General features: G+C 53.3%; 1 protein-coding gene across 1 annotated transcript; it reads right to left on the bottom strand.

Annotated features, from left to right (window-relative positions):
• Positions 1-225: 225 nt before the first annotated feature.
• BLACAT1 (BLACAT1 overlapping LEMD1 locus) lies at positions 226-327 on the bottom strand (the record flags this gene model as incomplete). The annotated part of the gene is made up of 1 exon (XM_080918337.1): positions 226-327. One exon carries the CDS (start codon positions 325-327, stop codon positions 226-228), a length of 102 nt encoding a protein of 33 aa, XP_080774463.1.
• Positions 328-14,994: the final 14,667 nt, after the last annotated feature.

Raw genomic sequence — 14,994 nt, 5'->3', positions numbered from 1 at the left:
GAAGGCAAGTGGCAGGTCGTGGGAATCCCCTTGTGTAACTGAGGCCTCTCCAGGAGCACAAGAGATTGGTAGTTAGCAGGGATGGGCATAAGAAGGCTCAAGAGGCTGATGTCCTCAAAGTGGCCAGGTTAAGTAAAGATGAAAGACACACACTCTGAGCACCACAGCAGTGAGCAGCCTCGGGCTCAGATCCACTGTGAGCTGACAAGGGGGCCCTGGTGCTGCTCACACTGCTGTTTCCCTCTCTCTGTGAACATCTTCCTTCTTCCTCTTCATCTTGCAGAAGCCGTGAAGACCACAGAAACAGGCGAAAGTGAACTGGGGCATGCCCTGGGCCGGGCAGGGGAATGCTCACCAGATGTCTGTAGGGAAAGGCAGGGCAGAAGAGTGGGAGAAGTAAGCTGGGGTTATCATTCCCAGAAGCCTCAGGGCTGCCCAAGGTTGCTGCCTGTCCTACCATGGAGTTGAGGAGTTCCACCACCAAACCACAGCTTCTCATTTCCTGAAACCTGTGTCCTGAGCCTTTGCCTCATCTCAGACCCACACAGCTGTGTCTGGGGAACAGGAAGCAAGCAAAGGCTTAAAACACTTCCTGGACGTGTCATTTCACGAAGGTTCCGGGATCAGGTATGAGCGGGTGGAGTGTCCTCTTGATTCTTGAGGTCACACAACCAACACTCCAGATGCAGGACTTTACAGATTGAGGGAGCCTCTACGTAGACCTCTGGAATGGAATCTCAGACCCTGTCCCTCCCTGACAATCCCGAGTTGTGTGACACTCTTAGCGAACTCTGTAAGGGACAAACACAAGACAGAAAACAACGGCTCTAATGCCAGCCTGGTTGTGTGGGAAGCAAGGGTGAAGAGAGGGTCAGATGCTAAGGTCAGCAGGCCTTGTATTCAGCCCCTCATTGCATAAATGGCAGGGAGGAGGCTGAGAAACATGCCTCTAGCCACTCCTCTCCATTTTCCTTGTGGTAATCATCTACATGGCCGCTTGCACATCTCTGCCCATCCTGTCCCTAAAGGATCCTACTGTAAGAGAAACAGAGATGCCTTCCAGTCAGCTCAGGCAGGGCAGCTTGGAACAGGAAGGCAGGCACCCAACCCAGAGCTCAGGCCAACACCCCAGCCATGGCGTGAATGGCTCCCCCTGTCTGGGTAAATCACGGGGAGAAGGTAAATAAGCTAGGGCAGAGGGCTTTGAATAGTGAATCACAAGGCACCCCCATCTCCAGTTAGTGCCATGCCTCAGTCAAGGCACACCTGTAAAGTGGCTCCCCCATTTTTTGAGGAACCTGGCCTGATCCATGTGGTACCTGTCTGTCCTGAGGAACTCCTTGGGGACAAACATCTAACATGTTTGTCTTGCACAGATGAATGCCTGATGTGGGACGGTTCCTGTCAGGATCTACACCCAGTCCCAGGGTAATATATTCAATCACTGTAATTAATAGGGAGACCGCATTTCCAGTGACCAGCTGGATGGGCAGGGGGCCCAGCTTGAGTCAGCATGGGTAGGAAGGCAGGCTGCTCTTTAATAGCCTGCTTTCCAGCACCACCCACACACCCACTCTGTTGGAGTATATATAGTGAACAGAGAGAAGTCTCTAGGATATATATAGATAGAACCGAGACAAAACTACTATATTTCTAGATCTATGTACCACAGCAATTTCTGAATCCCTCTCATGACAAACCTGAGGTAGGGTGGCATCCATGCCTGGGACCTATTCTTGACTCTGAGGTGGGCACACTGTCATCCTGGGAAGTAGATATACCTCTCTGGACCTTCAGTTTCTTTTTTCCCTATATACCAGGAGGCTAGTGAAGGCTTGATATTTAGAGTTCAAAGATAAGGGAATATGTGGTTGGGCACTGGGAGCCCTAGCTAGATCTGGAGGAGAGGCAGAGCTGCCAGGGCCCCTTGTCATCAGCAAATATAATGCAACCACTCCATGCTGGGGTGTATGTGAAAGGTCAAAATCCAGAAAGCACTTCCAAGTCATCAGAAGAAAAACCAGCAATGGACACACACAACAAAGGACACAGGACTACCTGGGGCAGAGACCTGCTCTTGAAACAGCTCCAAAGCAGGTCTAGTCTGTCGGGCTTAGACACAGGGCCCCACGATTCCCTTCACCCTCCTTTCCCTTTGATGCCTGCTCCTGCCCAGAGTCCTTAGAGGACAATAAAAACACTAAGTTTTTGCCCACCCTCCCAACCTGGAGTAAGTTAGGACTTCGGGAGAAGTCCCTCTGGAGCTGGGCTGCTTAGTGGGATTCCTGAGTCCTTTGTTCCCAAAGGCAGCAAGAAGAAAACAGAGAACCACAAGTTCTTGGCTCTTAAGCCTTATGTCTTCTCCTTGTCCCCCTGCTAGGAGGTCTCATATGGGGGGGTACAACTCCCAGCTCTAGAAGCCTGGATACAAAGGCCACTGGACCAGGTCCCCAAAGTGGGGAAGGCACGGGGGTGGGCAGAAAATTCCATGTCAGTAGACGTAATGACCTCATTTCTCTCCAGAGGCCCCTCCAGCGGGGACCTGAGAGCCCTGCTACCAAATGCCTGCCTTCCCCTGTTTACATCCTGCACACTTGGCTGGAAGACCTCCCTGAGAAGTCAGATCCCATGACCCCTCCACTGGGCAAACAGAGCCTGGAATAGTCCCCTCATCTGTGCTCACCCAAGCCCCTGTCTAAAACTGGCTAGGGGATGAACAAAGAGCTCTGGAAAACTCCAAAGTGAGGGAGGGGACTGGCAGTAGTCAATGCTCCCATTGCCCCACCCCCACCAGGCTCGGGCCAGCTCAGTTCAAGATGGTCTGGGGTCTAATGGCCAGAATGCCCCTCTGCCAAGTCCCTTCATGAAAGCCAAGCAGAAGAGATGCCAAGCCACAGAGCATCCATCCTCCCAAGCCACCTATTGGTCCCCAGCCTCACTACTCACCCCGACCTGCTCTTGGCCTTCACCCCACATTTCTCCTACTACTACCTTTCCAACTCAAGGGAAAGTAAGGGGGTCCGGAGAAGCTGAACGACTGGAGAAACCCAGGGGCAAGAAAGCATTCCTACAGTGAAGAGGAGGCGGGAGCTTCAGGCTGGCAGACCTAAAATTCCCGTGTCTGTACAATTTTGGCAATGTCCCCCGTTGAAGTTGGGGGTAGGGGGATATATAATATTCAGATGTTGGGGCAAGCCAGGAATCTTTAACAATTGTTCCTCCCACCCTGGTCGCCCCCCTCCTCCCCACACACACCTTCTAAGGCAGGAGCTGAGGTACTTCCAGCAAGACCCACCCCAGGTAACCAGCAGAAGTGAGTCAGTTAGGAGGGGTGCCCTCGGTCCCGGCCAAACAAAGGAGAACCCTCTCCCCCCCCCTCCCCAGTGCCCTCCACACCCCAGCCTCGGTAATTAAAATATGAATTCACCTTCCCTCCCTGAGCCATTCATCCCTAAAAAGAGAAGCAGCTGCAGTTTAGGAGACCGGATTTGGGGATTAGCTCGGGCGGTGCAGCAGACACACCAGGAGAAAGAATTCAAAAGGAAGGGGGTGAATTGGGTTTTCTCCCACCTCTTCCCTCTGGTCTCACCCAGCCAGCTCCGTGCTTCACACCCACCCCTTCCCCCAAAGACTGGCCTCCAGGTTTCTGGGAACTGTAGTCTGCAAGGCAGTGTTGATAAACAGGCAGACCCAGGGTGGGTGGTGGCACAAACTACAGATCCCAGGACCTCTTCTCAAAGCTGCCATCTGCCAAGCTGGGCACAGGGCACTCGTCTGGAGAAGCCCTTGCTCTCCTTGAAAGTTAACCCCTTCTTAGATCATTAGAGAAGGAGCTCCAAGAAGCTGGGATCCAAGGCCTCTCTGCCTCCCACGGCCTGTAGAGGCTGCATTACCTGGCCTGCAGGGACAGCCTTCCCTCCTAACACCTTGCTTGTCTACTTATTAAAGAAAAAAAAGCCCCCTCCTCAAGACTACAAGGACAGCCAAGTGGTCCCTACAAGGACAGACAGATCTGAGGGACTTAGGGGACACGGCAGCTGGGAGCAAGGGTCAGGATAACAATACTCTTAAGCAATGTCATTGCACCCCGAATCAGGGGTCAGCAGAGGCTTACCACTGGCTCCTGCCTGGCAGGAGAGGAGGGGCCAGGAACCTGATGAAGGTGTTGTCCCCTAAAAAGAGAGGAGAACCAGCCAGCAATCTTTCCAATCTTCTTTGCATTTAGAAGTGAAGCTTAGTAATCAAATTCCATTTCCACTAGAAACGGACAAATACCACCAAAGAAATTCGCCCAGTTCTCAGTGTAGTTAGACACAGACCCGTCTCCCTAGGGAAGCCTCATGCTGGGTTGAGCTGATACTGTAGGAGACTAGATTGCTCAGTTATGATATTTTTGGTTTCAGCCTTCTGCAGGCAGGGACAGGACAGACGCAGGGCTGCTCTGTGAATCCTCAGGGAAAGAGGGCACGAGGCCAGCTTGCCTATTCGGAGGATCTCAACAATTATGGGAGATACGCCATTGCGGATCTTCTCCAGGCCAGCCCCACCCATGGGGCAAGGTGCAGACTGCAAAGGAAGCTGGAGGCTGTGATCCCAGAAGAATTCCCAGCCCCAGGCTGGGGGTGGAGGGGCTATCTCTCACCTCTTTCCCCCAGCTTACGATTTCTTCCCTTAAGATTTATTGTGCAGTCCTACTAAGTGCCTTGCTAGAGCTTCACACGAGGTAGAATCTCTTTGAAGCCGGTCCGTTCACTTGCCCCCGTACCGGGCTGTCGAGGCTTTCCTGCCATGAAACAGGATTCCTGAGACAGGCCCAGCAGCAGAGGGCAGGGGAGGTGACTCTTTGCTCCAACTTCCCAATGAAGAAAACTGGCAGCAGGGAGAAGCAAAACAAGGGGTTCCTAGAGCAGAACCAAACCAAACCAAATAAGCAAACAAAAACCGTGGTCTACTCAAGAGCCTCCAGAGAGAGGGCTAGGTCAGGGACTAGGCACCCCTGACTCTTTCCAATATCTAAACCTAGCCAAGTGGGCAAGTTGCCTGATTCAGCCACTGCAAAACTGCAGCTGGCATGGGTGTTTGCTTTCCTTCTGTTCTGATTTGCCCCTCTGCCCACCCTGGATAAAGAAAATCAGTCATATCTAACAAGTAATTGAATTGGGTAAAATCCAAGGTGACACATCCCCTGCAGGCCTCCGCAGAAGAAGCCCTTCAGTGCACAGTACCAACCCAAACCCGGGGCATTCCCAACACCCTGCTTTGATTCCCACAAATTCTTATGGGGGTAAGATCACGAGTGAGTTCCAGCACTGAGAATGTGGGTTCGAATCCCAGCTCTGTACCTTACTAGCCATGTGGGCTGGTACAGTTTTCCAGCTCCCTTATGCTTTACATTTCTGAAAAATAGAACAGGCTAATAATAAATAGGGTTGTCCTGGAGCCCAAACAGGATAATATAGGCAAGTAAGCTAGACTGTGGTATGTGGTAGGCACTAGGTAAATGCTAATTGGGGATTGGAAAGCTCTATCTAAATAAGACAAGGAAGTAACCTGCCTTCTGATTCTGAAGAACTCGCACGGTGTGGTCTATGTTAGACAAGCTGGGACTGGAATGGGGAGCCCAGTGTAGGAGGTGGGGTGATTCCCTTGCCATTCCAGCCAGACTGTGTGTGTCATTTCCATCTGTGCAGTTTCCCAGGATGGCAATGGATGGAGTCAGGCTGTTTTCACGGAGTGGGAATAGAACCAGGTTGGTGGAAGAAGCAGGGAAGGCCAAGATTGAGATGGCAGCAATAGGGAGCAAGAAAGCCAGTGCCCTCCCAGAGGCCAGAACAGAGCAAAGGAGCAGGGTAAGAGTCAGAAGCTGGGAACTCTGGGCCCCAGCGTGCTACCTTGGGGAGCTACGGTCTTCTGAATTTTATTCTGGAACTAATGCTGCCACTACCACCACTGGAGCTGGCCTGAATGCTTATCTCGGCTTCGAAAGAGCCCTAGGTGTCTGCATAAGAGCGGCTCCGGATTTCGAGATACAGAGAGGGAGAAGACCAAGGCCAGGAAGCAGATTGTGGCTGGGCAGAGGAGAGGTCTAGGATGTTGCTGCTGGTATCATCCCACATCTCCACTGTGCCAGGCCTCAAAAACTTGGGAAGAGGAAAACAACCCCTAAGTAAGACCTTACATCTCACCCAGTAGGCTCACCAGCCTAACCCTTCAGAATGAAGGGACCGAATTCAGAGAAAAGTGACATGGCCAAGATCACACAGCCTAGCCCCAAACCCGGAGCTACCAGCAATGCGGGCCCCTCCCTCTGGTGCCTTCTGTGGCTGGTCCTTAGGGAAGTGTAGTTGTGCAGGAGCTTGCCCCTCACTGTAGCCCATGGCTTTTAGCCCTACATGAGTTAGGAACAGCAATCACATAGGAATGAAAAGCCATAGACCACAGCAGAGCGGAGGGGTCCAGTGGCAGGAATCTCAAAAAAAAAAAAAAAAAAAAAAAAAAAAAAAAAAAAAAAAAGCAGGAAACTGGGGAATCTCACACCTCCCTCCCCCTACCCCCCATTGCATTCTCAACCATCCCCCACCACCCGGTGGGCCCCAAGAATAGTAAAGCTATGGCAGTAATGAGTTTCCAGTCTAGACCTTCAAAGGCCCCACACAATGGCCCTCGTGGTGGGTAAGGGGAGGTGCGGCTTCCTGGCCATAAAGGACCTCCTCAGATTCCTCTAATTAGCATCCAGTTCCCTCCCAGGTCCCTAACTACCCTCTCCTCTAGCAAATAAGGGCAGTCTTTTCAAGATGTCCAGGCCCCATAGTGGGCTCCTCTTTTGGGGGAGGGCTGTGTAAAGGCATAATTAACCCTTTCATCACTGCAGCGTGCTTTGCTTAGAGGAGGAACAAGTGTTGAACTCCCCCGAGTTTTGGGGGTCTCAGGCTTCTCAAAATGGTGCAGGGAGTTAACACCATTTTCAAAACCAGTGGTTCTCAAACTTCCTAAAGCTGCATGACACTTAATACAGGTCCTCATGCTGTGGTAACCCCCAACCATAAAATCATTTTTCATTGCTACTTCATAACTCGTATGATATTGCCACCGCTGCGTGGGTTCTGTCCCATAGGTTGGAAACCACTGCTCTAGACTTAGTTGTTTGAGAAAGGGCCTGCCTGAGCTGAAATTCCACCAGCGGAGGGCAGCCAGCTTTGAGCAATTCATCTGGTAGGCTGGGGGACTCACCAGCGTCTCAGGACCCTAAGAAAAGTATGTTCTGAATACATGTGAATTTCCTCGCCCCTCTCCCACTGTGGGTCAGCTGTAGGCATCTACCATGGAAGAGTACGCCCTCAAAGGCACCCTCTCACCTAAAACCAGGAAAACCTGAGGGGCGGGTGTCAGACCTCCAGACTTAATCTGAACCTCTCTCTCCCAGGAACCCCCCATGGGAATGGTCCAGATCAGAATCTTGCTCTTTCAAGAAGTAGCCAGCACTCTTCTTAGGTCCTAGATCTAACCTGTGCCAGGTGTGCCAGGGCTCTCTGCAGGAGCATGGTGAGACAACCCTCTTAACTAAACTCCCAGTGGACACCAACAGTACAACACACACACACACACACACACACACACACACACACACACCAGACTCTCGTCCTACCTGAATGTCAAACAGAAGGGCATCCCCCAGTTCCACACTTGAACTCTTGGCTCACCAGTCTTTCCGTTCGTGGCCTCTGTCCTTCTCAGTGACCCCAGAATCTCAGCCCGGAGACCTACAGAAAGCTGTGTGCTCCAGGCCAATTGTCCAGCCCCCTCCAAGAAACAGAGGCCAGGGGTCTGGGATGGCAGGTTCACCAGGTGAAACCCCGCTCCAGTTCCCTTTACAGTTCTACCAGAGACACTTCCTGCCTCCCTGGCAGCCGCTCACGCCCGGCTCACTCCAAGTCCAGGCCTCCTCCCACCTCCACCCACTCTTGGCCTCGCTGTGCCCAACTAGCCTCGACTCTCCTCCCTATGACCTGCCTCTCCCGCTACCAGGCTGGTGGGGGCGGGTGGGTAGTCAGGTATTCCTCCAGCTCTGACTTGGGCCTGGGTTAACAAAGGTCTCATTGAGCCTCTGGCTGTCTGGTCGGTGAAGCACAAACCCCTTGTATCTACTAGCTTTTGATCTCACTCCCTCTGAACCAGCCGGGCATTACTCACATTCCCTGCTGGGCTATTGGTGTGGAGGGACTGACTGTTTGGTCCCCTCCCTATTCTCCTCCCTTACCCTGCCGCTACTCTCCAGCTTTTTTTAAAAAAAATGCTTTAATTTTTGGCAGGAGACCTGAGGCAGCTCCCTCCAGGCCCCTTCTCTTCTCATCCCCCGACAAGCCTGTTTCTGCTATTCCCCTGTCCCAGAAAGCACGGGTCAGCACTGGTCAATCCTGTTCCTTCTTCAGACAACTCTAGTGTGGCCTCCAATTTCTGCAATATGTCCTGACTGCCAGATCTAGCACACACCCCACAAGCTCCAAGAAAGTTCTAGAATAGTGGGGTTTGGGTGACTCCCTGAAGCTATTCTGAGACCAAAGACCTGGTAGGGCTGGAGGTGGTAGTAACAGCCTTTTGGTGTCTGGCTCAGGCTTGGCTGCACCTCACTTGAAACATAGAGGAAGGAGAGGCAGGTCAAATGGGCTCCACCTCCTATAGCCAGGAAAATCCTGCTTCCTCAGGCCTGCTTTCTCTGTCCCTAGACAGTTCAACCTTTCACACAGGTGCCAGTTCCATGGTCCCTACCCTCCAAGTTTACCCCTAAGCCCACAGCTCAGCTAGTGGTGGGATCGTGAGTCCAGGAAGATACATTCTCTGTACATACAGGCCAAGGTACAGGGCTACTAGAAAGACTGCTTGTCCCCATCTCCACACATCTTCAAGTCTGAATCTCCACAATTCTAGTAATTCCCAGGGTCAATGACTCAAAGCCCAAACCAGGGTCAGTGAGAAAGCTTAGTAGTTAAGGCTGTTTGCCACCAAGCCTGATGCCCAGACTTTGGTGTCCAGGTTGTCCTCTGACCTCCACATGTGCATTAGGGATCATATGCCCACACACACAGATGCTCACAAAATAAATAAACCCAGATCTTTAAAAGCTCTACCTGCATCTCCGTCTCTGGCAGAGAGTGATTAACCCTGCCGAACCCTCAGGTGTTCCGTTCAGTTAAGCCCAGGATTTGGGAAAGTTCTGATCTGACAGAGGCCCCATTCTTCCTGTGGCTGGCTCTCATTTTCCCTCATGACTCCACACATTCTTGGACCTCTAATGAGAAGTTGAGACGCCATCAGCTCTGCCCTGCCCTAGTCAGCATAACTCCGTGGCCTGTGGCAGGTGCCGGGGGAGGGGGGGGGCAGCTGTGGGGGGGGGCAAAAGAGAGGAAAGAAAAAGGAGGTGGGGGCCCAGTGCAGGGGCAGGATGGCAGGTGGAGGCAGAACAGAGCTGCCAAAAGGAAGTGAAGGGGGTGCAGGTAAAGGGACTTGGAGATGTTAAAACGTCATTCACAAGTAAAAAGAGCGGAAACTCGTGTATGGACTCAGCATCTGTTAATTATATCCAGTAATGTCAACACTATAGTTACAGGGAAGGAGACTGAGACTTTCTTGGGGCTTTCCCATCCTCTTTACTAGAGGAATGTGTGATGGGGAAGAGTATAAATGGAGTGGGGGGAGACACATAAAAGCACATGGTGCTGAGAACCCCAAAGGCTGAAGCAACACTGGGGAGTGCTAGGGAGGCAGAACAATGAGGGAGGGAGGGAGAGAGGATGGGAGGGAAGGAGGGAGGGAAGAAGAGAGGAAGAGGGTCCAGGATAAAGACCTAGACTGTCCCTGACCTTCAGCCATTCCCATATGGGCTCTCTGCCTCTTGGGGAAGCTGACACGGAGGGCAGCTGTTGTACCCTTTCCTCAACTGGACAAACTGGGTCCAGCTAGAATTGAAACCTGTGCCAATGGGAAGATACAAGCATTTTAAGGATTCCCTTTCATGAATACTTCCTAAAAGGGCTTCGGGCTGCTTCTGGGTCTTGGAATTAACAATGGTTCAAGCTAAAGACAAGACAAGGAGAGTCAGAGAAAGGTCAGGAATAGACTCGGCTTGGCCCAACCATAGTAGAATACCAGTATTTCCAGGATATGAATACAGAGGTGAAGGGCTCAGCGTTCCCAGAGACAGCCAAACACATGCACAAAACCATTCTCCGGATATGCACGGGACATCCAGTGACCCCATAATAAATGGGATGTTTGTGTGAAGGTCTTTTAAAAGTTCAATTAATCAATTCTATAGTTCCACCAAAATTCATGGATCCAAGAGGTTCTTCTCAACTTATGTCTTCTGGGGGTACTTCGAGCCCAGCAGACCTGTCTGAGCCCATGGTGGCAGAGCAATGGGGCATTGGGAAGATGCTACGGTACTTGCTCTCGCCAGTCTGTGCTTGTGGGACCTAGGCTGTGGGATGTGGTGAGGAGCAAGGTGGCAATCTGATTCCACCCACCATGGTGGGAGGCACTGCTGAAGGTTCAAATGAACCTCAAGAGACTCAATATGTTGCTTCTGCTCCAAATAGACCTCCCAATTTGGAACTGTGGTTGGTATGGGTCTGTGAGTACATCCTTGTACATTCAGGCCCGGTAACTGACCCAGACAGCTAGGTCCTGAAGGACTTTCAGCCTCCCATACACTGTCCTCCAGACCGGAACCAGATCAGCAGTGGGCCTGCCACAGGGGACAGAATGGACCCCCTCTGTCTAGGCCACTAGATAGCGTTCTCCATGGTCCGAGTCTGCCCTGTACACCCTCCATTTCTACCCCAAAGCATGAACAAACAGCTCAGGTTCTCTCTCACTAACAGCTTGAGATTCCCCCTGGAGGAGGTAGATGCTGCTGCTCCAGTGAACAGGAAACCACAAAGAAGTCAGGCATGCATTTTCTTTTGCCCAGGGGCTTTCTCCAGTTGCCCTTTTTGAATATGTCCAAGCAAAGAGAGGCAGCTTCTAGCCTGGCAGGTCCTTGGGTTCTTGGTGATGAGTGAAGAGGAAGAAGAGGAGGAGGAGGCAACAGCAGATTGATAACAGCCTTAGGCAAATCAAAGTAGAAAAGCCCTGAGGGGACAGCAGGGTGGAAGACAGAGGGACAGGTCCCTTCAGCCTTTGTACCATCAGCTCTCTAAGCCCTACCAAGCCTGTGGGCTGGGTGATAGGAGGAAGAGTTCAAGGAGCTATGTCACCAGAGTTCCGGCTTCCCAAGCACAGAACCCAGGCTACATACAGTTCTGGTTCTCAGAAAACCATGTTGTTAAAGACAAATGTGATAATGGGCCATTGGCAACTTTGCATGCAGATTGCCTGAGAGTATCATGAATAATAGGGAAAGGTTCTCATGTCTGCCCAGGCCTAGTCCTACCCTTTCAACCATGTCCCTTAATCCTCCAAAGATGATGAGGTTCACGGGGACAGCTAGTCCTTCAATGAACGTGCATTAAGCTCCAATCCAATGGGTCAAACACTGTGCATAACCCTGGGCTAGGATTCATGCTGGCAGTCGGGGGGGGGGGGGATAACCCACGTTACGTGACAGTAAGTCAGAGATGACGGAGGTCTCCATCCATAAGTCTTATGACAGGGTTAGGCATGGCCATACCTATTCTCATGCCTCCGTGTCCTTATCATATCTTTAGGAGAATAACCAGGTTTCTGAAGCCTGCCTCCTAGATAATCATACCCTTGTACATATGGCAAGAAGGTGGAAGTGAGTATGAGGGTGGAAGCCCTGGGAGGGAGCTGTGTCTAGAGTCTGAGGAGGGTCTGTATAAGAGCCTGTATCTATTGAAGCTTTGATGAAACTAGACAATTTGAAAAGTAAAAACTGTTTCCAGCCTTATGCCTCAGCTGAAGCACCCTTGAAGGTCGACAAACTGCCAGCATGGGGACTTCTTGGAGTACAACCTTTTTCTCTCAATACACCAGTCACCAAGGAGCTGACTTCCCTGCTAAGTTAGCCCTGCACTAAGTTGCCCGCCGGCAGGGGAGAGCACCTTTTTTAATTCACCAGGGAAGATTGAATCAGACCAGGGGAGAAGAGTCTGCTAATGAAGATTTGGGGCTGAACAACAGTGCTTCCAAAGGGAGGCTGTGGAATGTTGGTTGGGAACGAGGGCTCTCCCTCTAGCCCCCAGGCGCCCTCTCCTGATCAGCTCTGGAGAGGCAGGGGCTTAGAGACCTTTTCTCGGGAAGGGGAGCATCTATTTTCGCCAAGGCTGCCTTGCTGGGCCTCTATCCTAGCCAGGGTTCCTCCTCCTGGGTGGCCTCTCTGCGGCCCTTGTTAGGTATGCAAGGTCCCCCCCCCAAGGGGAAGAGGGATGAGCTCAGGGCCCACAGGTCCTATCAGACCCCAAAGCCACAATGACTGAAAGGACTAAAGGAGAATGAAGAAGCTAGTCTATCGCCCCTCACGGGTACTTATTTGCCTCACATTCGCTGGAGTTGGTAGTTCTGCACTGGGCATGGCTCCTTCCAGCTTCTTGCACAAGGGCTTCCAGAACCTCTCTTTGCTCATGGGATACCAGACGCCGCTGTTTCTCCCTCATATGGGCCAAATGCACAGGTACCACAAAGTCCCGGTCCTTGCCTCAGTTACACCCCCTTCTTCATCTCATTCCACCAGGCGGCGAAGAGGAAAGCACTCAGAGTGCCTTTCACTCCGCCAGGGGAGATAGACCCAAGCTTTTTGAGAGCTAGCTCCCTCACATTCCCTCCTGAAGCCCACGAGCTATGGAATCCTTTAGAAGGAACAAAGGCATTGGAGCCTGAGTTGGGGGCTTCTTTTTTGCCTAGCCAGGACAGTGGTTGGCGCAGGCGGCAGCGGGGCAGATCTGGCTCTCAGGTAAGCCTGCCGGAGCTGGAGAAGACCCTGCCCAACCCAAAGCAGAGACGCCAGTCCTTGGCGGTTCCCGCCCCCCCAACCCGGCCCGCAGAGGGGTCGCCGACTCCAAGCACTTTCTGCTTGTTTTCCGCTCAGTACTCACAGTTTGGATGCTGAGCCGGCTCCTCTCTTGCACTCACTTCCTTTGTCTCCCTCCTTCCCTCTCCCTCTCCAACCTCTCTCTTCCCTCCTGGTCTGATTCTCGGCTGTAGCTTCCAGCGGAGAAAAATAATTATTCTTCTCAATGGGTTCGCACGGGGCGCGCGCGCGTACACACACACACACACACACACACACACACACACACACACACACACACTACCCGGATACCCAATCAATGCACAAATCTTCGGGGTCCCTTTAACCTCTGCGGATGACTCCAGGAGTTAATTATGAAGCCTATTTCGGCATGACATAAATAAGCGTTAAGGGATGAAATGACAACCGACGCGCAGAACTTCAGGGAACTGGCATTTAGACAGACTTCGTCTCCCCCCCGCCCCTCTCCCGCTTGCTCCCTGGCCTCACAAACCACCTCCAAAGCCTCGTGCCCTCCGGGGCTCGCGGGGAGCCGTGGCCAGCTCCTTCAGGAACACGCCGCACCTCCTGCGCCCCCTGCGACGGGACAGACCCCCGCAGGCCGCCTCCCACCAGCCCTCGCCCCGCAGCCCGCCCGGTCCCGGGTCCGGTTTCCATCAGAGCAACCACGAGGAGCCGGAGCCGGCCGGCTACCTGCACGCACGCCCGAGTTCTGCGCGCTCCCCGAGTTCCCGCTCCCTGCCCCGCGCTGCCACCTCGCGCCTTCGGGTCCCGACCCGCATCTACACGCGCGCTCTTGCACACGCGCGCGCACACACGCACACTCACACGCACCGCCCGGCGCGCATCGGCACTCCCGCGCGCGCTCACGCCCGCTCACACTCAGGCTATAACAAAGGAAGGGGCCAGCGCTGCCTTACTTTTCTTCCGCTTCTCTTTTTGCGGCCCCCCAGCCCCGGCCCGGCGCCCGGCCCACCCGCCCTCCACGCCCCCCGACGGCGGCGGGCGGCCGGCAGCCGGAGCGGCGCAGCGCGGCCGCAACTTTGCGCCCGGCGGGCGGGAGACAAAAGCGGCGGCGCTACCGGAGGCCGCGCGGCCAAGGTGTGCTCGCTAATTGTCAGGAAATGTGTGTGTGTGTGTGTGTGTGTGTGTGTGTGTGTGTGTGCGTGCGTGCGCGGCCCGAGCCCGCGGGCGGGGGAGGGGTGGCCGCGGGAGCGGGAGAGAGGACGAGGGGACCACCCCACCCCCCAGCCCACGCCACTCGCCCGCGCCCGGCACCCGAACCGGGATTAGAGAATAAATTATCTGCTGTCTTCTCATTGGGCCGCGGATGAGGACGCCGTCGGCGGCGCCGGGCTGGGAGCTCGCCCAGCTCTTTGCATTCACTGCACAGCTCCGGCTCGCCTCTCTTCACAGGGGCTGAGAGCCCGGGGCTGGACTCCAGACACCAGAGGACACCAGCCGTCTGGCCACTCCGCCCCTCCTCCGACCTAGCCTGACCCCTATTCCCTTCCCAGTATGTTTAGTGGCAAGGGACTGGGGGATGGGGTGGGGGTCTTGGGGAGCTAGAGCTCTGTATCTCTCCTCTTTCCCTTCACATCCCCTCCTCCGAAAGAAGAAAGTGCTGGGTGACTGAGGACCAACACCTGGGCCTCAGCCATCACAACCAGAGGACGTAGAGGGCCCTACTAGGAGATCACGTCAGTGACCTAGGCCCTGGCCTCCATTCCTACAGGACAATGAGAAAGACAGAGGAAGAAAGGATACTTCTATCTGTCCTACAGCCTGTTCAGCTCCAACCCAGGCTTGCTCTGCACAGTTCCTGGATCTGTCTTTGGCCCTCCAGGGAAGAGAACTTAAAACTACCTGCATAGGAAATGCCCTCTAGGAGGTCCTTGCCAAGAACCCATTCATTTACAAAGCAAACAACACTTGGATTATCCTGCATGGTGGCATCAACTAAGGCACCAAGCAAAGTAGCAAGACAGAGAGCAGGCAAAGCCCAGCCT

The sequence above is a fragment of the Micromys minutus genome (assembly GCF_963924665.1).
Source record: "Micromys minutus genome assembly, chromosome: 6".
Lineage (NCBI taxonomy): Eukaryota > Metazoa > Chordata > Mammalia > Rodentia > Muridae > Micromys > Micromys minutus.
The sequence above is the reverse complement of the archived record's forward strand: the minus strand, read 5'-3'. Positions and strand labels throughout refer to the sequence as shown.